This window comes from Schistocerca nitens, chromosome 7 (assembly GCF_023898315.1).
Source record: "Schistocerca nitens isolate TAMUIC-IGC-003100 chromosome 7, iqSchNite1.1, whole genome shotgun sequence".
Taxonomy (NCBI): Eukaryota; Metazoa; Arthropoda; class Insecta; order Orthoptera; family Acrididae; genus Schistocerca; species Schistocerca nitens.
This window is the reverse complement of record NC_064620.1, coordinates 64,479,105-64,494,636: the sequence shown is the minus strand read 5'-3', so window position 1 is coordinate 64,494,636 and position 15,532 is coordinate 64,479,105. Positions and strand designations below refer to the sequence as shown.

The following is a 15,532-nucleotide window of genomic DNA, read 5'->3' as shown; positions in this document are numbered from 1 at the left end:
TGGACGAGCAGGTCTCTGGGTAGGCCTGAAGACATGCATGTGTGGCAACTCCCTGTGCTGCGCAGCTGGTCAGCGGCGGCTGAGCAACGTGGAAATGTCACATTCAAAGCAACAGACATGATGTCATCTCTTTTGCTAACATGCTCAGAGGGTTTTTTCTATATTGTTCGCATAATAATAGATACAGTGAAGGACGATACGCTAAATAAAAAAGAAGAGCAACAAGAGCCTGCCAGTACGCAGATATAATTTTTATTAACATATGTGAGAAGATATAGCCTCAAGAAGATCTGAAATCAAGCGTACCTTCAATAACTTTTATATTACTGAAGTTAAAGAGATCAAGCACTCAGATTGTAGGTATCCATGATGCACATTGACTGGATTACTCGTATGTTTTGTAACATACTTAATGGACGAGACACTTTTAAACTGAACTTAAATAAAAAAAATCAATATAAAATTCACACACACACACACACACACACACACACACACACACAAAATCAGCAAGGTAGTATGCATTGGTGAATGTAGTTACACAGCATATCCAACATGCAGTTTGTAAGATTCTTTCTAGCTGCATTTCTTAATTGTTTGTAAGTTTGCATAGCTTCACCTGGAACTTGAAAAATATCATACCCGCTGTACTTCTGAACAGTGCAATGGAAAGGAGGGAAAATCCAATAAAGTGGTGATTTACCCATATTTATTGTAATAGCTGACGGCACAGAGAGTGGGAACTAATTTTTGGCAGTGCAACATAACTTTGCATTTGTCTGACTTTAAATTTTGGGTGAACTACTGCACATAAAATTATGTGTAAGTTGATTAGAATTTTAGCGCACAGCTAATGGTGCAATCAGATTTTGGATATCACTTATGTAGAAAACAGTTGTGAATCAGGTTGGAGAATGTACAAAGTCATTAAGTGATGGAGATGCAGGATTTCCCATGAAGGGAAGGTTCAAGGCCTTGAAAGGGTGATGGCCATTTTGCAGAGAGACACAATTTGGTACAAGTTATTAGAAGCAGCATCTGCACTGGTCTGAGCAATAATCCAGCTGTGAACGTTTTCACTGATAGAAATTTTTTTGCGTTGGCAGTTGCAATATTTAACGCTATTTCACTGAGACTTAAAGAGTTATTCTGCATTAGTCAAAACTGATTTATTTCTACTTGCAGTTCAGCAGATCTTGTATTTTTGCATGTGAAGTTGTTTTGCACTCTGAATTTGTGCACTCAGTCTGGATTTCAGTTCAGTACACCAGTGAGGGGCTTTTAATATTTTCTGCCACTAACTGACATTTTACTTACTGCACTGCATCGGTAAAACCCTTATTATGAGGGTTGGAACTTAAATAGTGGCAACTATTTATTCACAACCAATACAAAAGAGTTATATGTTTGCATCTGTTACTGTCCTTCAAAGTAGGCATTAGCGTTGTGTAGAACCTGTTGCCAGCAACATGGAAGGCACAGTATACTGTTAGCAGAGCATGTTCTGTTGATGGTGCGAATAGAACAATCTACTGCCTGTCGAATCTCTGGAACAGCTCTGAAGTGAATGCCACGAAGTGGTTCCTTCATCTTTGGAATCAAATCAAAGTCAGAAGGACTTAAGGCCGGGGAGTACAGTGGATGGTACAGTACTTCCCAGTCCCATCGACTGAACAGAGCAGCCACAGTCTGCGCTGTATGCACCCGCACATTGTCGTGCCAAATGATTCGTGGTTTGCGCAGAAAGTGTCGCCACTTCTTTCGCAAAGCTGGTCGCAGGTAATGCTCCAAAAACCAACAGTAATACTGTGCACCGACGGTCTGCTGTGGAGGAACGTAATGCATTAGGATAACACAATCACAGTCATACACGTGAATCACCATAACTTTAGACCGCTCCATTCACATCATCAACAGAACAGGCTCTGCTAACAGTATACTACGCCTTCCAAATCTACACAACACTGGTGACTACTTTGAAGGACAGTAACAGGTACAAACATGCAACTCTTTTCTATTGGTTGTGTATAAACAGTTGCCACTATTTAAGTTCCAACCCTTGTACATGCCGATATGGAATTTAGACTTAACTTTGATCTGTGAGCACAGTGTTCTCCAACTGTTTTGATTTATTACTTCTTATACAATGTTTGCACTAACCACTATCAGATATTTACATATCAATTGTGTAGTTGCTTTCACCACTTTACAAATTAATGTGTGTTTACGAGAGACAATGAATTTTCAACAGTTAAACTGTAAACCATTGCAGCTACAGTATGCTATTTAATATTGTCACACCTATGTTCAACCTAGTAATCATCTGTATCTCAGTTTAAAACTTCAGAAACGAATTTATTACTTATTTCTATTTAAAAAGTGCACAATAAGTAGTTGAAGACGGCAATATATTACCCCTCAAAAAGGCAACAACAGCCATTGTTTTCAACCCCCCCCTCCCCCCCACCTACGAGTGTAAATATTATTGCTATTTCTTCCACTCACAGCAATATAAGCTGTGCTATTAGGACGGAATCTCTTAATTTGTGACACAAAGAAAAAACAGTCGAATATTTGTGGCAGCAGCAAAGAACACAAAAGTCTCAATTTGGACACTAGAAGTTAATTATCTCTTTTCTTGACTCTTATTGGTCAACTTAATAAATGGGATAAGTCTAGAAAAGGCTTGATGTTCACTTTTCTCTCAGGTATCATATACAAATAAAACAGTTTGTAATTCTTATTAACAAGACTTCGCTTAAAATAAAACTACATTGAGGGTTACATTACACTGGGCAAATATGATATATTGCAGCAATTTGATTAACACTGTGTTTGGAACCAGTAATGGCTACGAACGATGAAATTATTTGAAAATTTCTTCAATTTAACAGTTTTCAAGTATTTCACAACTTATCTGATTGCTTTTATGTTTTGACATGAACAAAACAAAGATTTTTTTCCAGCAAAAAATGTCACATTTATCTGAATCCATACCTGAGGAGAAAGGCTGAGCTCTCTTGTTCTTTTTGGTGGTGTTGGACCCTCCGAGTCTGATGAATCTCCAAGAGCTTCATCGAGGAAATCATCTATTTCCTTCAAAGCATCCGTTTCAGATTGTGACAAGTCACTTTCGGACTCCTCCTAAAACCAAAATTTCTTTTGACAGCAAACAGGTACTATATATTTGAAATCCTTTTTTCCCATATCAATATGACTACATGCAAACAAATCTGGAAATGCACAGGGTCATTCTGAAGAGTCTTGAGAAAGTAATGCAAATACTCAAGTTTTCCAAATAAATTCTCAAAGAATTCTCCAAGTTATTAAACAGTACATTTCCTAAAAGAATGTTATGAAGGTCTGATAATGTGTGTTTCCAGCATATGTTATTTATTTAAGGTGATGGCGATAGCAACAATGTAGAATAAGAGGTCCTTTACATTGTGGATTACATTCATTGGAACTTTTACGGAAATTTATAATTTATTAAGGTTTCCATCACACTTTCATATTTTTTTGTGACTAGTTCTGAATCCCTGTGTACATTTTTAAGCCATTGCCTACATTAGAAGGTACAAAATTAGTAAAAACATAAAACACAAAGTGTTTAGGAATGTTTCTTACGAACACAGTTACTTATGGGAACTCAAAATATACCAATGGATAATTTATTTCACTTTTCAAAATACAATGAAGTTATGTGAAACCACGATTAGGACATAATGTGAGTGCGAAACAATATATATCTGGGATTCCCATCACACACTTTTTTCCTCTCTCTGAGCACAAAGGTTGTTGTGGGGGAACAGGACCCATCCAGGTTCACCATTGGCCACTTCTGGATTCGTTTGAAAACCTTAAGGCACACTCCACCCTTTCAGTGTTGCATATTTACAGATAATGACTATGTTCACTAGTAGTGAAAAAAGCACACACCATTCTTTGTTCACAAACTATGTTCCTTTAACTTTGATTAGACCAACTTTATGTGGAGAGCAACCGCAGCTCAGAGACATTGTAAATAACAATAAAAAACCTCTCAACACTCAGTTTGAATGGTTACCGAGTTTTGAGCGTTTTTTATTGATGTTACTTTGATTTGGTTTGATGCAGTTATCCGTTACTATAGCTAGCCACCCAGTCTTTATTTCAGCATAATTGCTGCAATGAACAACACCGAACCTTATAAAACTATACTCACATCTGCCTTTGTAATTCTTGTTTCCACTAAAGGTACCTTCACAGTGAAAACCAACTCCAACAAACTCGACCGACAACTGTTTTCAACTTCAAGTTTGACTATGTTTTCAACTGTTGTCAACAGCTGTTTGGAGTCGCGAATCTGAACAGCTAGTTGAGGGAAGTTTTGTCTCGAGTTCGTAGTTTATGGTCAGTGAGCAAAAACATGGCAGAGTTGTCTGACTCATGCACGCGCATATGCCGCGTTGTCTGCTGTGTTTTTTTCGACAATGGCAATTCACGAGTCGTCAGCAGATCAAACAATTCAGCTTTTGTTAGAAACTGAAATGAGGGAACCTCTGTAGCATCCTTCTGATTCCGCATATAAAGAGATATAAAAGGAAAGATTTGTTGAAAGAAGTTTCAGATAAAATTGGTGTACCACTCGTGGAGTGTGAAAGGAAATGGATAAATATGAAAAAACAGTACAATCGTGAGCACTGTAAAATGGTCAAAACTAAAAGTGGGTCTGGGACAACTGAGATCTACATTCTGAGAAAGGGTATTTTACAAACATATGAAGTATTTGGAAGGCGTGAACAAGGTAGGGAGACAAATATTTACAGTCATAAGTAAAATGTCATTCACTAGTGTAACTGAAGCTGCAAGACTTTTGGTCAGAAATTTTGTAATTACAACTGTATTTTTGCTGCAAATTTATTTATTTCTCTTTTCATACCATTTTGTCAACATCTGATACAAAGTAGTTTCCAAATTAATGGCTTACATTGTTAATAAGTAAAGCTATAAGGGTTATGTTCGGAAGTTTTTAATTACATTTGTCTTTTCTCTCAGTATTTATTTATTCATATTTCTCTTGCCATTTCATTTTACCAACATCCGATACAAAGTAGATTGCAAATTCATCGTGTATACTCATTGTGTTTCTTCCTGTGTTGCCTCCCTTTCTCTGAAAACATTTATTTTGCGGATGCACCCTTAAACTGCCATTCCAAAACCCTGCCTGTTTCTGCATCTTCCACATCAAAACTGCTAGATGGTGAGTAAACTATGGCACTTTCTTTAATTCACCTAAGAAAACTGTGAAAGGACACAGTTGCAGAAATCACTAACGTTGCTTTTTTCAGGACTTAAGTGCACAGTCGTTCTAAGACACCGAAAAACTGTTTACAATATTCCAAAAAAATTCTCCACAATTCTTTTAGTGTGAGATATTCGGTAATTAAACATCCTTTCCTGGCTGCCTCTCTCTTACCATCCTGCGTATGGTTTCATCTTGTACTCTGAAAGAGCAAAAGCATCAACGCCCACCATAACAAATGGCAAATCTTCACAGTCAGAATCCATTTCCATTTTTCTGTAACAAAAAATAAAAACCCAAATGTGTGTTTACAAGAGTTTGAAACTGTTGTCAACATTTTTCAACAGTTGTAAGTTTGCCAAACTCACAACAGTTGCAAGTTTGGCAAACTTACAACAGTTTTATGCTCTTGTTTGTTGGAGTTGGTTTTCGATATGAATGTACCTTAATCTCCAACTACAGTTCAACTATGGCAGTAACAATGTACTAGAAGTAAACTGATCACGTATCTGTTGAAAATGGCCTATTTCTGGTTTAAAGGCCTGGCCAGACAGTATGCGGCCTGGCCGTCCAGCCTGTGGCCTTGAACCGCAGCTGGCAGGCCACAATGTTGAATTGCTCGTTATAGTATGGCAGCGGTCACACAGTGTGAGGCTCTGACGCACCGGCAACCGGCCTGCCGCTCCGGCCGCCACCTGGTTGTCACAGATTACGGATTCGTCACAAGCCGGCTGCTTGCCTCTGTTGGTGCCTTCGACTGCTCTGTTGTCACACTGGAAGCAGCGGCGAGAGGCAGTTTTTGTCTTACAGCTTGTAGTGCACGCATCATGGACACAGAAAGACTTATAGAGGAGGTGAGAGAAAACAACTTTTTGTATGATACATGCGATCCTGATTACAAGAACATTCTGAAGAAGGCTGAAACTTAAAGGGATATAGCTGCTAAACTGGATCAAAATGGTAAATATTTTTGCAAAATTTTAAGTTCCACAGAAGCAAAAATGTAGCAAAGTATATTATTGAGTACTGGATTCATCTTGTGTATATTACAACTTAAAGCATCTGCAAGTACGTAAGCAACAATGCCATCAAAATGGAAAACTACACATAGAAAGTGGAAAGAGAAAAGAGCCGTCACCTTTGTTAAAATCGGTCTTGATGTATGGTAATTTTGTTCCATTTAAACGAAAATTCATTGTCCCTCCCCACGTCATATATTTTAAGGTCGTGTTGTAATGGATCTGGGAGATGTGTTATTTTCTACTGGATTTGTCGATACCAAATTTAATGTGGGAAGTTGGTAATGTTTTCTTATATTTTTGTCAGAATTTTTTTTTATTGTAATTTGCCTTATTATACGCTAATTTACTTATATTTTTGCGAGTGAAAGCACATTGATTACTATTAGTAAATGTGACGAAGAATATCAAAGAGACTGATTACAATTGGAAGCTTGTGTGTTGTGTAAAGTGTCTTTGACGCTGGAGTCGTCTTTGACTGTAATCAGTCGGCAGTTAACTCTTGGTGTGTGTTGACAGTAAAACAATGTGCAGGTCGCCGTCATAAATATTTGTTAGTGAACAGAAAAAATGAATTAAGTTACTACTTTTTTATATAAACTTTAAGAAGAAACCACATTCGAAGAAATGGTATTTGAAGCACCAAAAATGAGGCAAACGCATTGAACCAGGTCATTTCTGCAGCCGACAAAACTGCATAGTGGAATCATACTTCCACTAGACGACTGAAGCCAAGGCAAATATCATGTTGTAAACATTTCACGGAAAAGGTACTGTAACGAAATATGCCAAATTTAAGTAAATAAAAATAGTGAGCATATTTCAGTGTGTTATTCCCATGCTTGTTTTTAATGCTAACAACACAAGATGCTATTCCACGCAACTCTTTCATAATACAAATTAAAGTACTATTTCCGATATTATGACAAATATATTTCACATAATTTTGCCAATGATCCAAAACATTGTTGTATGCTTAACATTTACAGTCACTAAGTATTTACCCACTGAGTTTTGTATGGATAATACAGAAATTGGATATTGTATGTAGCTTCACAGAGGTGTTGCTTGGTTATTTTTCTTTTAAAGGTATTGTGTTACTCAAATGTGATATTGTAGTAACAACAAAACTGCCCTTTATTGAAAATGCGACATATCTTGCTCGGTAGTTAATTGCGTTATGAGATACTACAGTGTATCTCTCGATAGCTATGACAGGCTCAGCTTGTTAAGGGTTCACATGGATCACACAATATCTTATATAGTTCGATATTTTAATACCCATTTATTTTACTGCCATGAAATGGTAGAATGTTCTACTTCAGGTGTAAATTCTACCGTACTGGTTTTGTCAACTTGCCAGTTTTGTGTGTGTGTGTGTGTGTGTGTGTGTGTGTGTGTGTGTGTGTGTGTAGGTGGGAGGGATCTATGATGACAAAGAAAATACTTACTGGCTAGAATAATTGAAAACCGTCACAGGACAAATACTCAATACTAGAGGACCACATACGGAAAGAGAATTTCAAATTTGAATGGGAATAGTAGCATATCATAAAAGGCATTTTCATATCCCATTAACATTAGAGATCTCTTTGAATGTGATTATTTCCACTTCAGACATCTGCCCCAATCATGATTTTCTTCATAGATTCTACAAGAATACATTACTGGTACATTTTTACATTTGCAGCCGAGACCTTAAAAACAAAGTGGAGGAACTTGAGAGCTGCGTACGTCAAACACAAGAAGATGGTAAAAGGTACCACTGGCCAGAGCTTGAAACAGTACAGATCATGGCCATGGAGTGAACACATTAGGTTCATGGACTGTGCTGTGGAAGCACAACCCACATCAAATATTCAAACAATGGAAAATCTAGGATGGAATGTAACAATACCAGAGAAGGAAAGTTGCTACTCACCATATAGCAGAGATGCTGAGTCGCGATAGGCACAACAAAAAGATTCACACACTTATAGCTTTCGGCCAATAAGGCCTTTGTCAGCAGTACGTACACACACACACACACACACACACACACACACACACACACACGCACACACGCACGCAACTTGCACACATATCTGCAGTCCCACAGAGCTGAAACTACACTGCAAGCAGCAGCATCAGTGCATGATGGGAGTGGCGACTGGGTGTTGGTAAGGAGGAAGTTGGGGCGGGGGAGGGGGAGGGATAGTATGGTGGGAGTGGCGGACAGTGAAGTGTTGCAGTTTAGACAGAGGGCAGGAGAGAAGGTGCGGAGGGGGGAAGGGGTAAGTAGCGGAAAAGAGAGAAATAAAAAGAAATTAAAAGACTGGGTGTGGCGATGAAATGCTAGAATGGGAACAGGGAGGAGGCTGGATGGGTGAGGACAATGACTAACGGAGGTTGAGGCCAGGAGGGTTACGGGAACGTAGGATGTATTGAACTGAATTGAATTGAATGAAATTTTATTGTCGTTCAGCTATTACAGCAATTGACAAAGTCAAGTTACATGTATACAAGTTATACAGCAGATATACATGAAGATCAATATGTCACTATTGGTTTTCCATAAAATACAATATTTAAAATCAAGTAATATGAAAACATTGCATCATAAATTACTCAGTCTCCAAACCAGTACCACTATGATATTTTAGTCATAAAATTCCTGAAGTGAGTAACAAGGATTTGCAGCAAACCAACTGAATAATTTGTCTTTAAATAAATCTAATGGAGCTTCTACCCATTCTAGTGGCAGTTTGTTAAACATCTTCATACCCACCACTTCATAGCTGTTCACTGACTTGCATAATCTGTAGTACGGTATGTCAAGATGGCTACTATTTCTGGTTCCATGAGAGCGTACATCTCTTTTACGCTGATATTATGATAAGTTGCTCTTTATATGCAGTAGGGCAGTGTAAATATACAAGTTTATAACAGTTAATATTTTTAAGTTGATAAACTGTGGTTTTCAGTGGGCCAGTTTATCACTGTTTGTGATAATTCGAATTACTTTCTTCTGAAGTACCAAATTGTCCTGAAGGTGTGAGGTATTGCCCCATATTAAAAGCCCATAAGATATAATGCTTTTTTTTAAAAAAAAAAAGGCAAAGTAGGCCGATCTCACAAAGGCCGCAGGTACATGGTTTTTTAAATTCCTTAACAAATACACCACTCTAGACAGCCTTGCACTAATGTATTTAATATATGGCTCCCAAGTCAATTTACTATCTATAACAATACCTAAGAACTTAACACTATCCATGAAGTCTGCTACTGGCAGATCTCTTAAACTAAATACAATCTTTTGAGTTTTACTCTCATTAAGCAGGAACCCCTTAGCTAGAAACCAGACTGATGCTTGTGATATTGTGTCATTTGCCACAGTTTGGAGCATATCCATGTCGGACCTGATATTGAAAAATGTGGTATCATCTGCATAGAGAATGGAGTGAGTATTTATGTAAGATGGCAGATCATTTGTCATTAGTATAAATAGCAGAGGTCCTAATACTGAGCCTTGTGGCACACCGCACTCTGTTTACCAATACAAACAATTTGTTTACGGTTGCTGACGAAAGATTCGAAGATGTTGTCAACTTCACTGTTTGTGATTCCATAATAAACTAGTGTGTTGAGGAGTGAAATATGCTCCACACAATCGAAGGCTTTGCTAAGTTCACAACAGGTAGTCCGAACAAAATTTTTTCCTTCATAAGCATTAAGCACTTTTTTAATCAGGGAGTCAATGGCAAGGATTGTGGATTTGCCCTTCCTAAAGCCAAATTGTACTGCAGTAATAATGTTATGACATGTAACGCAACTGGGAATTGATGATGGATTCCAAAACTTTAGATAAAATAGGTGTCAGAGATATTGCGCGATAGTTAGATGGGCAATTTTTGTCTCCTTTCTTGTAAATGGGCACTACCCTGGATAATTTTAATACATCTGGGAATACTCCTTCAATTAGACATCTGTTTATACATTTAGTAAGAGGATATACTATGTGCCCAATTATCTTTTTAAACATATTACACAAAATACCATATATGTCTTCACTATCAGAGGGTCTAAAATTATTTACAATAGTTAAAACAACATCTGGTGTAACCTCTGTTAAAAGGAATCAGTCTTTTAGGATGTGGTCTACATTATGATAGTTAATGAGATCAGCTACAGTTTCTTGCGGCCACCCAATGCTTTCCCTAATTTGGTTAACAGATTTTATACAGCAGTTATTAAATTCATCTGCCGATATTTCTACCTCAGCTGAATTTATTATAGTCCATGCTTTTTGGCATTTATTTTTTGATGACTCAATGCTGACTAGGTTATGTTGTTTTTTGGCCTCATTTAAAGCATACTTACATTCCTTTTGTGCTCTTGAGTAACTTTGTTTAGCCATATCAGTTTTCTGAAGTCTGTAAGAATCTCTATACAACAACAACAACCTCCTTTTCATATTGGCTAGTTGAGCGGTATACCAAGGATTCTTATCCCTATGTCTATTACTGTTACTTTTAGGGTTAACTTTACATTTCTATTGAGGGCAGTTGGTCTCAAATATATATTTAAGAAAGAATGAAAAAATCTATCGAACAATGTATTGGCAGAGCCCTGGGCATTATTGTTAAACACATGTGAGAAGTCATAATTACTGAGTGAGACCCCGAAATTAGACAATTTTTCTTGCGTTATTGGTCTTGTGAAGACTATTTTAGGCTCTATAAACTCTTTATAGTCCATATTAGGGCTATCTGTACCTATTTATACCCAAACTGAGTCATGGTCAAAGAAATTGAAGACAGTTACATCTGAAGACAGTAACTCTCTACTGACATTTGTAAGTATGTTGTAGAGGCAAGCGAACTGTCTTGTGGGTTTGCAGTTCGTAAAAATGAAGTTGAATTGTCGTAACTAGTTTTTAAATTCATTTACAGTGTGCACGTCTTTGTTTACATCAAATGCGACATTGATGTCACCACCAATCACTATACTATTCTTCCACTGAGGACTAAGAAAGAAATTTAGTAACGTCTCAAGTTTTTCTAAAAATATTAGTGGACTTCCGTCTGGTGATGTATAAAGAGAAACAATAGCATCTGGACACACACGCACACGCACACACACACAAAGCAAAGACCACAAAAATATATATTAAAAAACAATGATGCTGTGACTTACCAAACGAGAAAGCACTGGTAGATAGAAACAATAAAAAACACACAAACAAATTTCAAGCTTTCGCAACCCATGGTTGCTTCATCAGGAAAGAGGGATGGAGAGGGAAAGATGAAAGGATGTGGGTTTTAAGGGACAGGGTAAGGAGCCATTCCAATCCTGGGAGCGGAAAGACTTACCTTAGTGGGAAAAAGGGACAGGCACACACACACACACACACACACACACACACACACACACACACACACACACACACAGGCAGACATATGTAAAGGCAAAGATGATGTTGAGTGACAAGTGATGTACGAGGGACGGCAACTTGAAATTAGCGGAGGTTGAGGCCTGGTGGGTAACGGGAAGAGAGGATATATTGAAGGGCAAGTTCCCATCTCCGGAGTTCTGGTAGGTTGATGTCAGTGGGAAGTATCCAGATAACCCGGACGGTGTAACACTGTGCCAAGATGTGCTGGCCATGCACCAAGGCATGTTTAGCCACAGGGTGATCCTCATTACCAACAAACACTGTCTGCCTGTGTCCGTTCATGCGAATGGACAGTTTGTTGCTGGTCATTCCCACATAGAAGGCTTCACAGTGAAGGCAGGTCAGTTGGTAAATCACGTGGGTGCTTTCACACGTGGCTCTGCCTTTGATCTTGTACACCTTCCGGGTTACAGGACTGGAGTAGGTGGTGGTGGTGGTGGGAAGGTGCATGGGACAGGTTTTACACCGGGGGGCAGTTACAAGGGTAGGAGCCAGAGTGTAGGGAAAGTGGTGTGTGTGGACACACACACACACACACACACACACACACACACACACACACACACATGCATACATGAACAGATCACAGATAGTTCAATAATTATACTCGAAAGTTTCGCAATAACATTCGATCTTTGGCAATAACATTTGACAGTCGGCAACAGAAACCAAATCATTGCACTGAAACAAGCGTTCAGTTCATAGTACTGTGGAATGTGGGGAAAAAACCGCAAATTGGCATTCATAAGAAGAAGAATAACATCAAATATGCAACAGGGGCGTAATATGTAAGAAATTGTCCACACAACCTGTAAGTACAGTTCAAAACATTACTACTTAATAGGAAATACCAACCACCAGAACTGTTTATAACCTATAGGTACAGTGACAAAAATATAAATTAAATAGCAAACATATGTACATATTCCAGGCCACTGATGATGCCTTGCAGAAAATAAAGGCGAAACGCGTATGGCACTAAAATTGTGTTTTATTCAGTTGCTGTCAGACGGTCCATAAGTAAAAGTTATCAATATACCGTAAGATACAATAGCAATTTTTAAATGATCCAGATATACACCTATGGCTTCAAAATGTATCTCACTGCACAGAAATCCTAGATCTAGTTCATTACGACAATGTATTAACTCTTTCTTAATGTAAATTGATTACACCTCCACGAATATGCTGCTCTCTGCTAAAGCTGTTTGCTAAGTGGAAATCATCTAGTACATGAAAACATATTTCATTTCCTTTACACTTAAGCATAATGCATCAAATATGTTGTCATTTACAAATTTCAATGAAATGAACACGCTTAGCTGCTTACAGGCATTCATTTCATTGTAATTTCATTCTAACGAGCTGCATGGTCACTGATGGTATCTGTTCTTTCGGACATGTCCGAAAGAACAGATACCATCTTAGTATATATTTCAATATTGAGATAACCTATCTTGAGAGACAAAGCTGACGAGTAATTTTTTTTATGGGGTCAATCGTCATTACTGCTATATTTCTCTCTAGTGTTACCGACATTTATTATATTATTCTTATCTTTAATCTGGTCATCCAGTGTGAATCTGGGCAAACCTGTTAGTCTTGGCCCTTCTTTGCCACCTCTAAAAAAGAGTTTTCCCTAAATCTAAGAGGTATTGACTCAGAGCTAACGATTTTTGCTATGCCTAACTCACTGGCTACTTTTATGATTTCATTACTCACATACTTCTTTCCGAGTTGATTCAGATGAAGACCATGAGCAGTGTGGAATCTTGTACCTAAGTTAGTTATGTTAACAAAACAGGCATTTTTAAAGTATTTACAAATTTTCTTCGTTTCTTCATTTACTACTCTCACTTCAACATTCACACAAGACCAGGATGGAAGATCATATCGACATGGTATTGAAAAGATAAGAATTTTCGTATTTTGTAGTTCAGCAGTTTCTTCTTTAATGATAACGAGAAGTCTTTTCCTTCATTTCTCGTTACATCATTTGTTCCAGCCAGAAAAGCTGCCAGTTCCATAGCTTCTGCTGACGAAGAACCTGCTACAACATCTTTAAATTTTGCACTAGGATTTATTGTGGCTGAGATATGGTGGCTTGAGTTGTTCTCGACTATATCCCTTAATTTCCTTCCATGACTGTCTGCATATAAATGTACACTCCTGGAAATGGAAAAAAGAACACATTGACACCGGTGTGTCAGACCCACCATACTTGCTCCGGACACTGCGAGAGGGCTGTACAAGCAATGATCACACGCACGGCACAGCGGACACACCAGGAACCGCGGTGTTGGCCGTCGAATGGCACTAGCTGCGCAGCGTTTGTGCACCGCCGCCGTCAGTGTCAGCCAGTTTGCCGTGGCATACGGAGCTCCATCGCAGTCTTTAACACTGGTAGCATGCCGCGACAGCGTGGACGTGAACCGTATGTGCAGTTGACGGACTTTGAGCGAGGGCGTATAGTGGGCATGCGGGAGGCCGGGTGGACGTACCGCCGAATTGCTCAACACGTGGGGCGTGAGGTCTCCACAGTACATCGATGTTGTCGCCAGTGGTCGGCGGAAGGTGCACGTGCCCGTCGACCTGGGACCGGACCGCAGTGACGCACGAATGCACGCCAAGACCGTAGGATCCTACGCAGTGCCGTAGGGGACCGCACCGCCACTTCCCAGCAAATTAGGGACACTGTTGCTCCTGGGGTATCGGCGAGGACCATTCGCAACCGTCTCCATGAAGCTGGGCTACGGTCCCGCACACCGTTAGGCCGTCTTCCGCTCACGCCCCAACATCGTGCAGCCCGCCTCCAGTGGTGTCGCGACAGGCGTGAATCGAGGGATGAATGGAGACGTGTCGTCTTCAGCGATGAGAGTCGCTTCTGCCTTGGTGCCAATGATGGTTGTATGCGTGTTTGGTGCCGTGCAGGTGAGCACCACAATCAGGACTGCATACGACCGAGGCACACAGGGCCAACACCCGGCATCATGGTGTGGGGAGCGATCTCCTACACTGGCCGTACACCACTGGTGATCGTCGAGGGGACACTGAATAGTGCACGGTACATCCAAACCGTCATCGAACCCATCGTTCTACCATTCCCAGACCGGCAAGGGAACTTGCTGTTCCAACAGGACAATGCACGTCCGCATGTATCCCGTGCCACCCAACGTGCTCTAGAAGGTGTAAGTCAACTACCCTGGCCAGCAAGATCTCCGGATCTGTCCCCCATTGAGCATGTTTGGGACTGGATGAAGCGTCGTCTCACGCGGTCTGCACGTCCAGCACGAACGCTGGTCCAACTGAGGCGCCAGGTGGAAATGGCATGGCAAGCCGTTCCACAGGACTACATCCAGCATCTCTACGATCGTCTCCATGGGAGAAAAGCAGCCTGCATTGCTGCAAAAGGTGGATATACACTGTACTAGTGCCGACATTGTGCATGCTCTGTTGCCTGTGTCTATGTGCCTGTGGTTCTGTCAGTGTGATCATGTGATGTATCTGACCCCAGGAATGTGTCAATAAAGTTTCCCCTTCCTGGGACAATGAATTCACGGTGTTCTTATTTCAATTTCCAGGAGTGTATTTTCACAGGCTTAGGTCTGCAATTGAGGCTTGCTTTCTTGGGGTTTTCGGTTTCATTACTTCTATTGACAGTTGATGCAATATTTTTACTGCACCCATTATTCACTTCACTTCTATTGACAGTTGATGTAATATTGTTGCTACACCTATTACTCACTTTACTTTCATTAACCTTACTTGTGTTAAGCACCTTGACTTGTGAGTGTA

General features: G+C 39.6%; 1 protein-coding gene across 5 annotated transcripts in view; it reads right to left on the bottom strand.

Annotated features, from left to right (window-relative positions):
• LOC126195017 (anillin-like) overlaps positions 1-15,532 on the bottom strand; it is a 171,166-nt gene that overhangs the window by 82,117 nt on the left and 73,517 nt on the right. For all 5 annotated transcript variants that reach the window (XM_049933446.1, XM_049933448.1, XM_049933447.1 and 2 more), the window contains one exon: positions 2,998-3,144. In XM_049933446.1, the coding sequence (XP_049789403.1) occupies positions 2,998-3,144 (147 nt within the window). The remainder of the gene's footprint in view (positions 1-2,997; positions 3,145-15,532) is intronic.